The sequence below is a fragment of the Sceloporus occidentalis genome, unplaced genomic scaffold, assembly GCF_023333645.1.
Source record: "Sceloporus occidentalis isolate IW3139 unplaced genomic scaffold, rSceOcc1.0.p SCAF_5, whole genome shotgun sequence".
Lineage (NCBI taxonomy): Eukaryota > Metazoa > Chordata > Lepidosauria > Squamata > Phrynosomatidae > Sceloporus > Sceloporus occidentalis.
In genome coordinates, this window is record NW_028316985.1 from 71498307 (window position 1) to 71514886 (window position 16580).

General features: G+C 38.0%; 1 protein-coding gene across 13 annotated transcripts in view; it reads right to left on the minus strand.

The window, feature by feature from the left end:
* The window catches only part of CADPS2 (calcium dependent secretion activator 2), a 396201-nt gene that overhangs the window by 154430 nt on the left and 225191 nt on the right, over positions 1-16580 (minus strand). For all 13 annotated transcript variants that reach the window (XM_089524382.1, XM_089524381.1, XM_089524383.1 and 10 more), the window contains exon 9: positions 6327-6393. In XM_089524382.1, coding sequence (XP_089380508.1) covers positions 6327-6393 — 67 coding nt within the window. The remainder of the gene's footprint in view (positions 1-6326; positions 6394-16580) is intronic.

Genomic DNA, 16580 nt, shown 5'->3' on the forward strand with positions numbered 1-16580 from the left:
CATTTGTTTATTACAGAACAATTTGACTGCAGTGTCCTTCCATGTTGTGTTTCTACAAGGCCTAGAAAAATAACTTTAAAAAATAAAATGAAAACTTGAATTCTGGAGCAGATGATGGTCCAAACTGGGAAGCACGCCTAGAATCCAGATAAAAGAAGCCGAATAGGGCACATGGCAATCCTAACACCTCCCCAAGTGATACAATGACAGTCTCCATTAAAAGAATGACATTTTATTTTAAGAAAATGAGCCATTTAAAAATGGAATTTAATGATACGCATCCTGAAACACTAACAAGATGATAACAATTCTGTCCATTAACTGCAACATTAAGCAATACTGGCATTAGATATACCTAGAATATTTCCTTTAAATTAAATATTATATTGACAATAATCAAGTAGTGTGAAAAATCTAAGAGAAGTAAATCATTTTGTTTAAATGCAGGATTATCCTCAGTTTTTCTAGATTTCCCCCAATAAAATGAAATATATATTTTAACATGTACTTTCCTCAAAATATTTCTTGAAGTGCTTTTGATTTGTCTATTTTTAATAATACGATGAATGCAATAAATATAATCTTACTCATTGTGAAAGGCTTAAATATACCACAGAAGAGAAGGAAGCTTGCTTGACAGTTAATGCCATGAAAATGCAGATATATACTTAATTGTGTTCTCACTTTACAAAAGAACAAAAAGCTTTGGTATGAGTCCATGTAAGGTCATTGCAACAGAATAATTTTATAAATCCATAGAGACTGTATAATCAGTCTTCAAAAGATTACTGTTTCTTCACAGGTTCAGAGATGATGCTCAAGAATATAACTGTTTTTCATTTCTGCAAGTTTAATAAATTAAATAAGCTAAACTGAAATAGAGATGATAGGAGAAGTAGATCATGCACATATTATATTTGGCTTTTAAGGATATAAAATAATTATAATAAACCTTGGAGACTGAATATACTCATTAAAGAAGAAATAAAAAACAGTTATGTAGCACCATTTAGGGTTGTGGATTTTTGTTGTTGTTGTTGTTTTGAGAACATAACCAGTGAGGTTACATGGACACCTATACGGGAAACTTTTAAAGCTATTGTGCAAGGTATGGTAATACAAAAACAAAGGAATTTAATAGAAGATATATAATTTTTAAAATTCAGGAAAAAAGAACAACATAACAACAACATCCCAACCAGCTGAAACTTTAGAACAACTAGAAACGTTTATAACAAATTAAGAAGACCTACAAGCAGAAATATGGGGATGATATTCTAACAGTTTCAAATAACACTGGTTGGACAACGGAAATAAACTTTCTAAATTATTGGTGGAACTGTTAAAAGGGGAAAAAAGTTGAAACATTAATTCCATCTATAAAATATAAAGTAGTTCAAAATTAACAAGAAATCTTGGCCTTATTTTACAGTTTTCCTGAAAAAATAATTTGTTGTTGTATGCTTCAAGTTTACTCTAATGTATGGTAACACTATCACATGGTTTTCCTATACAAAATTATTCTTTCCTTTTTGATTCAGAAAAGGCATTCAATAGAGTAGAGTGGGAGCAATTCTGCAGAAAATGAACTTGGAAGGATAATTTGTAACATGAATCAATCTTTTATATAAGAAGCCAACATCAATTCAAGTATGTAAACAATTATTCCTCAACATTTATTAATATTCAGAGGGAGATGTCATATGGATGTCCACCATTCACCCCTCTTATCTGCACTCTTTTTGGAACCTTTGACAATTATGATCCAAAATGACACACACATTTCAGGTATATAATATGGAAATCAAGATTTAAAAAACTGTCAATATGTAGATGATCTGCTCTATCCTTGACAAATCTAGAGAAGTGTGTTGCAGGATGGCTTTTAGTAGTTTCAGTGGTAAGCCAATGGAAGATTTTGTTCTTTATGTTAGGTTTTCAACTGGAATTAATATGAAATGAATGGTAAAAGGTGTACCAAATACTACTTGGGACTATTTACACATTAAGGTATTGTTAATATTTCACAAGTATAACTCAGTGTAATAGAGGTAGGAGAGATATTATATAAGAGACAATATGAGAGCATTTGTGGTGCAAGCCTAGAAAAAATGCCTCAAACACATGTCTTCTAGCAACTGCAAGAGAAGTGTTGAAAGTGTGGAAGAAGGTCTCCCCAAAACTGCTCCAGGTTTTTCACCAATTACTTCTATATTGACAAATGAATTTGAGAAGAAAAGATTTATAGGATAATTAATATTTCCATCTGTTACATGCTTTTTCAGGCTAAGCAAAGTCGTTTAAGACAGAAACTTTGCTTTTATCCAGAAACCTTTCCAGGGACCCATGTGCATGCCAATACATGTGAATGTGAAGATAAATAATACAGATGTGAATAATAATGTATGCCTATAGATTCAGAATTGGTATACCATGTACACATATTGTACATGCTGTGTACACATATTGTATGTATTGTACTAAATGGTACAGGCAAATGGTGTTATTTGTATAGTAACAAGCTACAAATAATGTAGTTTCAACCAGTTATGATTGAGGCAGTAGTGGTAGAGGTTAATGAGAATGTAGCAAAGCCACATTTCAATATTAATGCAATGTATAGGAACAGTTACTTTACTAGTGTAATAAGTAACATTTTGTAGTTACTTTCAGATGTTGCATTTATGGAATTGTGAAGTATTTTGACAGTATTTTTTCAGGGTTTATGCTTATCAATTCTAATGCCATCCAACAGAAAGTTATGGAAAAGTAGTGAACCATCTAACAATTATATCAACAAGTTACCTTTTGGATACTGTAATCAGTAACAACAGCAGGTAACTTATAATCTCTCCTTGTGGTGAGAAAAAAATCAGTTTGAAATGCTGAACATATAAACAAAAGTGCTACCAGAGTTACTACAAAATTCCTTCTTCCTTCCTGATAAACAAAGCTACATCTTTGAAAAATGCCTAATAGAGTTTCCTATTGTTCTGACAGGGAGCTGGTAAAATCATGTGTATAATATAGCAAGATAAGCATCAGACAACGTCTGCAGATCTGATATTTTTCATTTGGTGATTTTTAAAAAAAATCATAATAATAATTATTAAGGAACATTCCCATCATATATGTTAACCCCCTTTTTGACATGTGCCTAGGGCAGAGATGGGGAGCTTATGTTCTTTAAGATTATGGATTACAACTCATCAGCCCTCACTACTGAATGCTGACTAGTACTGATGAGAGTTGCAGCCTAACAAAATATTAAGGACAGTGTATTCCCCAGCCCTGGTTAGAAGGGAAAAATTAGAGATATGGGAATGGGTGGAATAAAAGAGGTTTTCTTAACCACAGTAAGCAGAATAAATTTCACAAAGATTAGCTCAACTTCCTTCTTTTAAAATTAGATGCACGGTGGTCCAGTCCCTGCAAGTCCTTTGCATACTCTCAACACATCTGACAAATAAATCCAGTGCAGTTCTCTCAATAGCCTAATAATGAATGGAGTGGAAGCAGGAAAGAGTGAGATGGTCTGAAACACATGTCACTGGTGAAGAGAGTAGTCTCTTTTCAAGGTATATGCTGGAATCCCCTGAAAGCTTATTTTTATTTTACTTATTTCAAAGATTTATATCCCACAATGGGCTTACTCAGGAAGAAGTACACAAAGGGATCTTATACCACCTTTGAAAAATTGGTAGCATAAGCTGACATAATTTTAGGTATATTTCATCAGAGGAAAGTGTTTCTGTACCCGGAGGGACTCATCCATAGTTAGTCAGAAGTAATACTCATCCATTCATCTGCACACATTTAACCAGTTAATAGCATATGTATTTTTTGCATTTCCTCCTCAGAAAACTGTTATAATAAATTCATGTTTCAAATACTTGAGAAAAACATTAGTCCTATCTACTTTATATTTGACCTGTTCAACATAATTGATAGTTTTCCCCAAAAGTATCCAATCTCAGAGGGGGAAAAGTAGCAAAAGTATCTAATCTCAAAGGGGGAAATAAGTAGCAAGTTTAAAGTATGATGGACAGTTAGCTTCTGTAATAGGTTGGGAGGGTAGCTTCTGACTTCACATGGGGATATATAATACAAATATCAAAGGGAAAATGTATTTCCTATAATTTGACAATAGTCTATGTGGATTTATCTCATTGATTCATGAGCAATCAAAAAAACGCAACCAGCAAATGACTTCGATGTAGCAACTTAAAAAGCCAGCATTTTAAAACATGCACATCTCATCCTCATCTGACAGCAAGCACCAGATTTTGATGTTCGGATATGACAGGTGTATCAACAAAATCAACAATTCAGTGCTACCTCAAAAAAACTGCTTTTCTTAGTTTCCGTCATGGTTTAATGTTTTCACTATGCAAAGAATAATTCATCACCCCACTAAGACATACTGCTGTATTAAAGTAAAATAAAGACGTTTTCATTTAGCACACCTCCTGTAGCATCAATAGTGTAAGAGTTTACGAAAGGAAGGAACAGCAAAATGCCCTTCTGTTTGTATTGCTTCTTAGTGTTATTTTACACCTGGTCCATTCTACTTCCTCAATCTGCTGTATGAATATAGATAGAGGAAGCTGGTGTTAGGAATGCATGTGTGCCTACAGCTTTAGTATGGTGTTGGAGAGACATATATTTCATATGGAGTCCTTTCACACCATCCAATTACAGTACGATTCCACTTTAACAGCCATGGATACATCCTAGGAAGTGCTGGGCTTTGTAGTTTAGGAAGAGAATGTCTCTGCTAGAGCTTTCTGGAAGGCATAGCTAGCTAGCTGACACTCTAAAGAAAACCATCATAATTTGATACAAAACAAGGATGGTACAGAATAAAAGTTTTAATCTTAATACTAAGTAGAGAGATACAATTGATTCTCTGAAGACCATACAAGCATGACATGAAAACAACCTTAGAATGTCCACTGATGAATCTTTTACACCAGAGGTGGACAACTGTGGAAGGCTGCATTAGCTTTCCCATGAGACTTTGGAAGACTGTCATTCCCCCTTTAAAATCAGGTATTTTTGCCCCCCAAATACCCTCTGAGGGCATTTTCTTCATGTTTTTAGCCCACGTAGGCCATTTTAGGCCTAGGAAACGCTTTTTTTAACAACAGGAAGTTTGTGGAAATCATTTCTTATTCACTTCTTGTTTCAAAAGTGAATTCTCCTGGACCTAAATTGGCCTGAGTGGGCCAATAATTTGGTGAAAATGCCTCCTGTGGAATTTGGGGGGTATCTTCTGATCCTTGAAGGACCTGGGGACTTGATTGAGGTCCATGGGCTGCATTTTGCACACCTCTATTTATACAGCTATAGCTCAATTACACATGCATAATTAGTCAAGACTGCAGGTATAATTCTATTGATCTGCATCTGTCAGAAATTATAGGAGAGTTAGTAGGACTAAGTGAATCATGTGAATATCCATGGGCAGGAGATATCTTCAAGCTATCAATGGCCAAAACTGCTATAGGTGAATGAACAGCTTCCTTACATATTGTGGACCTAATTTTCTACATGCATCAAATTACTCCTGCCCTATAAGTGAACTAGAGCTAACAACTGAAGCTAAAACAGAATCACTGAATTTATATATAAAAGATCAATAATATCATAATGCTCATATCCACCACGGCATGCTTATTTGACATTCTTTATCTAATAGTGTTAACAGTGCAGCAAGTGGCATACATAGATCATATCAGGTGACAGGAACAAAAATACAGCTCTTACTAGCAGCTAGAACAGCTTACTGCATCAGTTCTAAATAGTGAGTAAACAGTTATATTAAATCCTATTTTTTCCACAATCAATATACTTTATTTGAAAGTAGCAATTGAATTCAGACCTGGGTTTGAAACTAAGAAGTAATATTTCCACACAGCTGCACCATGTTAACCAAGCATGAATGTAAATGTCCACTACATGTTTGCAACCCTAGCACAGGTCTTCAGTCCATAAAGAGGCAAAGGCGAAGCTTATTGCACTCAACCCTGAGCATAATGCAAACCTATGCATAAATTCAAGAGATGGGTAAGATGATTCTGAGAAGTCCTCCTGCCCAGTACCAAGATCTGAAAGCTCAGAGATTACCTTGTTGGTACTCCTCATGATGTCTTTGTTGCCAAGTTCTCCTGTGCCATGTGCTAAGAGCTCTGGGCATGCCCCCTTAGAAATCCCTGGGATTTCCCCTCTGCTTGAAAATGTAGGTTTCACATACTCTAAGTCTAGTTATTATTGCTCCTTGAAATATTGGTCTCTATATCAAATAGATAAGAAATATTACTAACCTGTACAAGAACAAAGTAGCGCTTTTTCCACCTTTTCCAAACCTTCTGTCCAAGTGCATACAAATATCTGTCAAGCATGAAAACAAATAATTCTGTGTTACCAATGTGCTAAAATGACAATAGCACTATACCAGTGAAATGAATTGATTTCCTTATGAACTGACTTGGTTTTTATTTTATTCTTTCCCATTTATTTATCCTGAAAATTAATGTGCTATTTATCATGATGATTAACACAACTATCTACATAGCACTTTGAACACATATATGTTATGGTCATTATGTTACTTTTCTCTTCAAAAAGTTGTTAAGGTAGATTGAACTTTAGAGTTTCATGTTAGTCTGTGGTTGAAGCAAGAAATGAATTGGAGATTTCGAGGTTCACAGTTCATACATATGTCATGAAGAAATCACTGTGAGCTTCCAAGAGCTTTCATCATCTTAAGGCTTTGCAAATCTGTCTTGTCATATATTATGCAACATAAGTGAGACAGAACCTTGAAAGGGTGTTAAACAAAGTTAATATAAGCATACTGTATTTTGTGGGGAAATCTGAATGCTTTGTAAACTGAACCAACAGTTGGGCCACACAGTATACAGAAAACCTATACACGTGGACAGATACCTACACAAGAACTCCAACCATCACCCAGGACAAAAAAGAAGCACACAGTAGACCGGGCAAAAAAGATCTGTGAACCTCACTAATGGTTACTCCAGCTCAGACATCAGAGAGGCTTCCAGAAAAACCCATAGCAGTGAAAACGAACAGCCACCCAAAGGGAAAGTATTTTTACCATACATCAAAAGAGTCACAGACATAATAGGGAAATTGGTGAGGAAAAAAGAAACAGTCTACAAACTAACCAAGAAAATCCAACAAATGCTGCACTCAGCGAAGGACAGGAGAGACGCTCTCATGGCCACAGGAGTTTACCTCATACTGTGCAGCTGCGGAGAAGTCTATATAGGGACAACCAAATGCAGTGTTCAAACATGAACACTAGAGACATTACAGGCTGGGTCAGCCAGAAAAATCACCAGTAGCAGATGATGTTATAAACCATCCTGGGCATAAAATGCTGTTTGAAAACACTAAAATTTTGGACCATGCCAACACCTATCAGGTCAGAATGCAAAGTGAAGCCATTGAAATCCATAAATACCTGGACAACTTCAACAGGAAAGAAGAAACCCTTAAAGTAAACAAAGTTCGGCTAAGAGTCTTGAAAAATACCAAAACCAAGACCCTGCAAATGCAAATGAAAACCACCCAGGGTGAGGGGGTTTCCCAGCAGACAATGGAACATTAATTAAACAGACACCCTGAGGCCTTGCCATTCAACAACAGAACAATACACAGATTAACATGCAAATCACTTCCTCTCAACCAACAGTATATATACCCCACTCTCTTCCATGCCAGCATTCTCTGAAGATGCCAGCCACAGCTGCTGGTGAAACGTCAGGAATAAACTCTTCTAGAAGGCCCAAAACCCCACAAAAAACTCTGAATGCTTCTTTTTGTGAAGTAAACTGATTCAGTTTACAATACAGAGCTTTGCTTTAATTATTAAACAAATACAATGAAGTTTATTTTTGAACTGGTTCTTGATTAATGCTAATCAAAAAGCTAGTGTTGTACTAAGGTTTACTCAGTATGTATTCTTTGAATTTCTATCTATAAAGGAAGACATAAAAACTAGATCTCCTTTTCTTTACATATCTAAAAAGCTTTGACCTTTTGCCACTCTGTCACTTCAAAGAATAAATTACCTAAGGAAAAAAGTAAATCACTTTAAGTAATTCACATTTCTTCCCTCCATTCATTTTTGCACACTGTGCAAAGAAGAGTGTGCCCATCTGTATGCCAATACTCTCTAAACAGATATTTAGAATGCAAAGCAGTAAAATGATGTGACCACTCAATGCATATTAAAAGCAGACAGGACACAAGTGGAACTGCTTAACAACGAATCTGTTGGGGAGGGGGGAATGAGAGAAGAACCTTAAAGTTTCTCCATTTCTCAGAGAGGAAGCTGTAGAATTCTGGACAGTCACTTGCCTGAGCTACGTCTCAGGGCCCATTAAGGTATATACTGTATTACGGTTAGCTGTCAGGTGGTCCAATCATGATCTTCAAGCAATATCTTTCTTACATGAGAAGCCATTCAAGACTGGACATCAGCTGCACCTAAAAAGAATGTCCATGACTCTTAAAAATATGGACCAGGTCTGAAACTTCCCTTTCTGGCATTTCACAGTAGGAAAGTGGAATAGAATGAAGTGTGGGATACCACTGTTTGAAGTTGCTTTGTGCACACTTCCATCTTGCCCTTGTCTTTTCCCTTTGGAAATACTCATGGGGAGCATGAAATGGCTTCAACCAGTAGCTTAAAGTCTATGGCTGAAGAATTGACATGATGCACATTTCCCATTTTGTTAGGATGTACAGAGGAACTACAAAATCAACACTGCTTTTCCTTCAAGGTCAATATGGACTTTAGCCTGAATCCCAAATAAAATATAAAATAATTGCCTTTCCCATTAACCTCCTCTATGCCTCATCTTTTGAGTTGCTACTAAACTTGAGACTAGGAACTCTGCTAATCAAACAACTGTGAACAGCTAAAATATAACACTCCCCTGTGTTTCTTTGGTACACTTTGATTACTTGTAGCCACTGGTTACTTTTAAAGGCCCACTCTGATACTTCCTTTAGTTTAAACTAATGATTTAAAAGAGAACAATGGCAACAAATTTACCAAGCTTAAATACTATATCAACACAATTACCAGAAAGACCATTGTATACTTTCCCCTACCTATACAAAGTTCAATTTACATAAAGTATTAAGTACTGGCTTTCTTGGGAGCGGAGTAGCCTAAGACTTAAAATGTGCTGTTCTTACTAGGATTAAGTAACAAAGAAATCAGTGCTATTGACACAAAGCCTGGATTTAACGGGGGAGCAAAGCCCGATGACACTTGGTCTGACATACCCCTATAAACACATAGCAATAGCCTTAAACTAATAATCCTTCCTCTGCTGTGGTCCCTAGTGAAAAGAGCCACTTGTTATCGAACAAAATCTCCATAAGTATTAAAGGAGGTATAGCATAAGAGACAACAACATGTATAGTCACTTTTGATTTATTTTCTTCATCTGATACTGTGCTGAATTACTGAAGTAAAACTTTTACAGGAACAGCAAATGTAGAAATTTATGTGTGATCCAGTGTCATGGATCACACCTGCCGTTTCAGCTGTTCACTGGTGCTTTAATTCTAAGCTGTTCCCCAAATCGATATCCCTGTCTAAATAAACACATTGATTTTTCAGCTGAGGAAGGAAGCATGTGCCCCCCAAATGCTTTTGAACTGCAGTTCTTCTCAGCTCCAGTCAACATAACCAACGGTGGAGAACGCTGGGAGTTACAGTCCATCAACATCTGTTGGGCTGTGTAGTTCCTACCCTTATCAGAAGTAAATACCACTACAACCAATAAGGATTATTACTAGCTAATTGGGTACAGGATTACAGCAACTCTTATCAACCGCAGTTTGCATAGTCAGTAGGAAGGGATGATGGGAAGTGGGTCCAATGACAGGGTCAGCTTTCACCTTTGGATTACAACTTTAGTTAGTATATTTTCATCTCTCTTAATTCTACACCAGGTCCCTAAAATCATTGTGAGGGCTGGAGTTCTTTTCCCTGTAACTAAAGATGCAATTTAAAATTTAAGCTCCCACTTGTATCAGCAAGAACTTAAAGGCAGAGGCAGATATTTAAATCAACCAAGACAGGTCATGCTGTGTTCGAGAAAAGCCCAGGGAACTGGAGATTAAAGAGGAGGTGCTTCAAGAGATCACCAGTTACAATTTCTATTGTGGAGCGCTACTACAGCAGGAATTATGTTTCAGGAACATGAACAGTGTACATTTTGTTTTCAATTTAAAATGATTTACAAAGGTATGAAACTGCAACCTGCTTCCTGCAAAATGAAAGCACAATAATTATGTTCTTAGACTGCTAGTGTACAACTTCATGGCTTGTAGTGTGTTAATGACATTACATGCATATATGTCCTTTTTAAAATGGGTGGAAGAAGCTGTACTCTTGCCTCTTGAGCAACAACCAAGTCCCATAGGGCTGTTGATAGAGAGGAGAGGGACAGAGGCAATTGGTCAGAGGGAACAAGCTCTCATGTGCTTTTGCTCAATTCTATTTATAATATACCATTTAGGATACAATATTCCACTCCTGAACTGGTTCTCACTTTGATTAAAACAAAACAAAAAAATAGCCCTGGGTTGCCCAAGCTTGCTGGACAGTACCTCTATTGTGGCATTTTGACCATACCACAATAAGTTAAATTCAGACAACAAATAAATCACATAATAACCTCTCTTCTCTAGTGGTTGCTTTTGTTTTGTAAACTTCCTCCTATGTTCCCCTCAACTCTCAGAAGGGGATAACCCTCCCACATAAGTAATGCCATTTAGAGGACATTAATCAAGGACATTAATAAACTACATTTCCCGAGCTAAAGACAACAGAAGGGATGTTGAATTTATTTATCTGCCAGTATAAAGAGAGAATTATCTTTATTAAATGAAATCATAAAGAAGAATCCATGCCCTGACGTCTAAGCTATTACAAATAGAAATACCCTTTGACCATCTCCTGTTCCTATTAAATATGACTTCAGAATTGGATAAAGAAACAGGAAGGACCTATAGATGTATAGTACTATATATGATCACCTCTGCCAGGATTCTTTATGCTAAATTATGGGGGGAAACCCAAATACCAACGAGGGCAAAATGGTTAAGCAAACTCTATGAAGCTATGGAAATGGATATTCTCACAGCTTTAATGGAAGAAAATAGTAAGGAAAAGGTAGAAAAAGATTGGAATTGTGTTGTTATATATAGAGAAAATATTGTTAAATACACGTTTATGGGGTAGTTATAATTCTGTTTGTTATTAAAGATAAAAGGAAAAAGAGAGAGAGAAATAAAAAAAATAAAGATGGAATAAAAAGTCAGACAATTTCAGGCTAGGTAATTCTAAACTGAAGAAGTTAAGTGTATTGTCCAGGAAGTATTACTATTATCTTGGTTTATAGTGACATAATAGCTTTATATGTTTATTCGGAATTATATTCGTTGGTACTGTGTGTATTGTTTTAATATGTATCTATATTTACAGTACATGCTGACTAGATCAACTCCATATTTGTTTTAATGTTGTTTTGTACATCTGTATGTATTTAATTAAAAAAAATTAAATGAAATCATAAAAATCTGAATATATTGGATTAAAAAACCCTCTTTCCCCCAAGTTATGCTGTATGCAGAATAAGAAGTCATAACACTCTGCAAGTCCTAATTATCCAGTGGTGTGCCAAAAATATAAAGATAGAGCAAATGTGTATGCATATTTAGACCATGCTGCTAAAGTTCATACTTTTAGATGCTGATGAGGATGGGAGAAGAGTCAACAGTAATGAATAACTGAACATAAACTGAGCATAATTATTAATAGAAACCTGGATCAGGTCACTGTGCTGGCAGAGGTGGAAAAAGACAGCTTTATTAAACTAGTTTTTAAGTTTATAAAACTAAACTGACTTGTATTGTTCCTCTCCCCTTGTTCAGTTAAACAAATATATATATAAAGAGTTAAACAAGCCATCTGCATCTCAAATATAAATTCTCTATTTTTCCAAGGTTTCATTTATTACAATGGAAGAAAACATGGGTGCGGGGGATCAATACATATAGCAGTTTAGTCCAGCAAAGGGCTTTTCTTAAAAAGAAGCTCCAGTCAAGGTTGAAAGAGCAATTAATGCAGTCTCAGAATCTGGGCCATTCTGATAGAGTTCGGTTAACATGTGGCAGAAGTAATCATCCACTTGTGAAAATGATTTTCAGTTCATTCTCAAACACCTTTCAGACACTCATGATCCCATTTAACTGACAACAATACAGGCTATCTGTGGGCATCATTGCATTCAATGTGAGAACCAATAGGGACCAAATGCCCACAGGCACTTTCAGTCATCAAGGCATGTTCTGTGTTGCCTCGCATAAAAGGAATCCTTCCTTGTACTGCATTCCTTCTTTTATTGAACCCCCACAAGATTAAGCCATTTCTTTCTTCCCCCCCACCTTTTTTTTGTCTTCTGTTGAGGATGAGAGAGACAACAGATTCAAGACAACAATATGGCCTGGGTCATCAGAAGCCTTGCAGTAAACATTCTCAGATTGATTTTAGTACTTTCCTGTGCTCTTGAGAAAGAGGACTAAACACATCTTCACAACAAATGGAGGTGGGGGGAGCACCACACACAGCCCAAACAGCTGTTGTAATTATGTCTGCTAAGGACAAATATCTTGAGGAGTGTCAAGAAAGCTAAACAATAATGGAGAACATTTCTATCTACTACAATGAGTAAGATGCTCATGAGATGAATAGGAAAATTGGCAATAAAGCCTAGCTATTTCCTTGAAATTTTTTCTATTTCTTTTCTGTTCCTTCACATTTTAGCATAGGTGCAAAAAGAATCAAGCTACTCTTGGCTGTTTTCTTAGCTGTAAAACAAGGAATCATGGGTCCCAGTTAAGTAAATGGGAAAGTTGGAATTTCCTGGTTTTGCTCCCATAGTGCACCTGCCATGCCATTTATTTATGTGTGGGTAAGCATATCACATCTCTCCAATAAAGATGATTTAAACCAACATAAACATTGAGCTGATGGGACACACTTTAGATCGTCATTGCTGTGTTGAACTAAAGGGTGGAATTCTATTAGAGAGCTAGCAATCATCCTTCACATTTAGTTTTAATGCTATATTTCATTTTGAAAGTTACATTGACTTTAGATGAATGATTGCAGCCAATTATGATGTATCTTCCTTGATGTGATTTTTAGTTTACTTACAAAGCCTAAGTCCATGTTGGTGAACCCGTGGCACGTGTGCCCCCTCTGACACATGAAGCCATCCCTGAGGACACATGGTGGCCACAGCAAATAGGGGTGGGGTGCGCGTGCTTGGCCTGGCTTGGCTTGCCTTGGGAGAATTGGGCCATGCCAAAAAGGGGTAGGGAGGTGCACCCAGCTGGCCTGGCTCCTTGCTGCTGCCTGGTTCTCCTGCAGAAAACTGAGCTGCAACAAGGGGGGGGGGGGGGTACGGCCCTTCTGAAGGAACTCTTGCTCCTTCCGGCCAGAAGCCCCAATCTTTCTGGGCAGAGGTTCTGCCCCTACCAGCTGGAAGACCCAGACCTTCTGAAGGCCCTCACTGCTATGCTATGGGATTCTGGGAACTGTAGTGAGATGTAATGAGGCTATCTGTGTGGGTTCTTGGCAAGAGTTCTTCAGAGGAAGTTTGCTACTGCTTTCCTCCAAGACTGAGAGAGTGTGACTTGTTCAAGGTCTCCCAGTGGGTTTCATGGCTGAGCTGGGATTTGAGCCTTAGGCCCGTTACAAACGGGCATAATAGTATGGACTGGGTCCGTACTAGGGTTAGAAAGGGGCGTCACTTCTTGATGCCCCTAAACCTAGTATGGACCCAGTCTGTACAAAATGGCAGCGCCCGTTCCACACGGGGGCCGCCATTACGACGTCACGAACGCACCGCCTCCAAATGAGGCGGTGCAGACGTGACACTGTCGTGCCACGCGAGGGCGCATAGAGCGCCCTTTCCGCGGTGCGAGAAGGAGCTCCAAAACGGAGCTCCTTCTGTGGTTTGCGTCACTGGTGCAGCCTTTAGACGGCTGTGCCAGCGACGCAGAAGAGAAAGGGGCCAAGCGGACCCTTTCTCCTCCTCCCCACCGCCGTCAGGTGTCCTTGGGGCATGAAGCCCCAAGGACACCCCTTTCCAGGCCGCGGGTAAGCAGCCTTTTGCCGCTTCCCAGCGGCCTGGAAAGTGGCACATCGGGGCCTCAGAGGCTGCCGTTCTGGCAGCTGAGGCCCCGATACAGTGGAGAAAGGTGCGGGAACAGGCCGCCCCAAATGGGCGGTCTGTAACCCACTCTGGTCTCCAGAGTCACACATTCAAAGCACTGGTTCTCTTTGTTCTTATGCTGTGTCATTTGTTGTTGTTGGGTGCCTCCAAGTCATTTCCAATTTATGGGCCCAAGCACCCTCCCTCCCTTCCGAGTGCCGGTTCCTGGTGACCCTAAGGTATGACTATCATGGGGCAAGCTTCGTCAGAGGGGTTTTTCCACTGTCGTTCTCTGAGGCTGAGAGAGTGTGACTTGTGTGTGTGGTGCCTTCGAGTCATTTCCGACTTAGGGTAACCCACTGTGTGAATGAATTATGAAGGCAACATTCAGCGCTTAACAATAGCTTCCAATAATGTGTACAGGGAATTGCGGTTAAGTGCTTAGTAATGAGGCAGGATCATTAATGTCAGGTGAAGATTTAACACTGACTTCTAATCCCATCTGCTTTGGAAACATCCATAATTCTAGCTTTATAAATCATAGAAAGATTTAGTTAAGTGCTGAATCCTGCCTTCCTTTGCCACTTATTTGAATGGAAGAGCTTAATGGTAGGAAAAGAACTGTGTGCCTATCCTTCAGTCAAATTATTAATTTGATATATCCTGCCTTCAGACTAATTAAAATGAAAAAACATGGTCATCATCAATTACCTCATTTATTATTTATTTTATTACAATTCAAAATAATATCCCAATATCTTAAACAAAAATTTCTAGAAAACATACAAATTAAAACATAAAATACAGAGAGAATGATTCTAATAAAAGCAATCAAACTAGAGCAAGAGGACACCACCAGCAGAGATGAAACAAGGCAAATCATTGGAATAAAAATAATCCAAGTATTAAAAACATTTCTTAAAACGTCAGGGAAAATAAAAAAAGACATTCATCTGGTACTGAAAAGACCATTATGTAGGCACTAGGTGAGTGTCTCCAGGGAGGCCATTTCACAGACAGGGCGTTATCACCAAACAGACCCTCTCTCTTGCAACATCACCTGATTTGGTCAGGGACACCTGGTAAAGAAGCTCAGATTATTTTCTTAGGCTATGGAGAAGTACAAAAAAGAAAGAGAAGGTTCTTCATTTAACCTGGTCCAATGTCATTAAAGGGATTCAGAACCAGGGCCAGGAACAGACTGGCAGCCAATGTAAACCACTGGTGATCTGTGCTTTCTCCTCCCTTTCTCATTATGGAAGACAGGGAGGAGGAACACAGTTCCCTGATGTCAGTCAATGAGAGTACTGCACTCCTCTTCCCTTTTTTCTATGTGTGGAACAGGAGAAGAAGTGAAAGCAACTTCTGAGCTGAAGTACTAGGTAGAAAATCTCCACTTGCTGCTTGGCCCTGAGGGATTGAAGGAATGGAATCTATTTCCTATAACTGATCTAGTGTCTTGGAAGCCAGTGGCTAGAGGAACAGAGGAATGTAAATATTTGAAACAAACCATTCATAGATGCCATCCTCAGTGAACTACATGCTTCATATAAATTGTCTTTATGAATATGGTATACATGATAGTCATTCTGGGACAGTGGTTTGAGTGCTGGACTAGGAGACTGGGAGACCAGGTCTTGAATCCCTGCTTAGGAATAGAAACCCACTGGATGATCTTGGATGAGTCACACTTACTCAGAGGAATGCAATGGGAAACCCATAAGTCAGAAATGACTTGAAAACACACAACCACAACCAGTGTTATACATGTGTTTCTGGAGATATGATAATATTATCTTAATGTATATGGCCAACCAAACTCATGCCATTCCCCTTTCTTCTTTTTGTAATCATAGTTTTAAAAATCCAATGTGTGTGCACATGTGTAAATATGATATTCTGTAAACAGTGCTAATCATCTGGTCCTTGAGTCACTCATGGAGCCATCCTTCACATATTTATTAAAAATGGACATTTATTTCAATCAATCAATTTGATTTTTAAAAAGGTAGAGTTAAACACAGTTGCACAGTTAAAAGCTTGTGCCCCAAGTACACAGACTCCTTGAGACATCAGACCTTGCCATGGTGACACACACCTTAGTTACATCCCAGTTGGACTACTGTAATGCACTTTACATAGGACTGTCTTTAAACAGTGTTTGGAAACTTCAACTGGTCCAAAGAGCTGCAGCCAGATTACAAATGGGTGCTGGCTACAAGGAGCATACAATTCCCTTGTTGCTACAGCTTCACTGGCTGCTGGTCCTTTTCTGGGCACAATTCAAAGCACTTATTTTGCCCT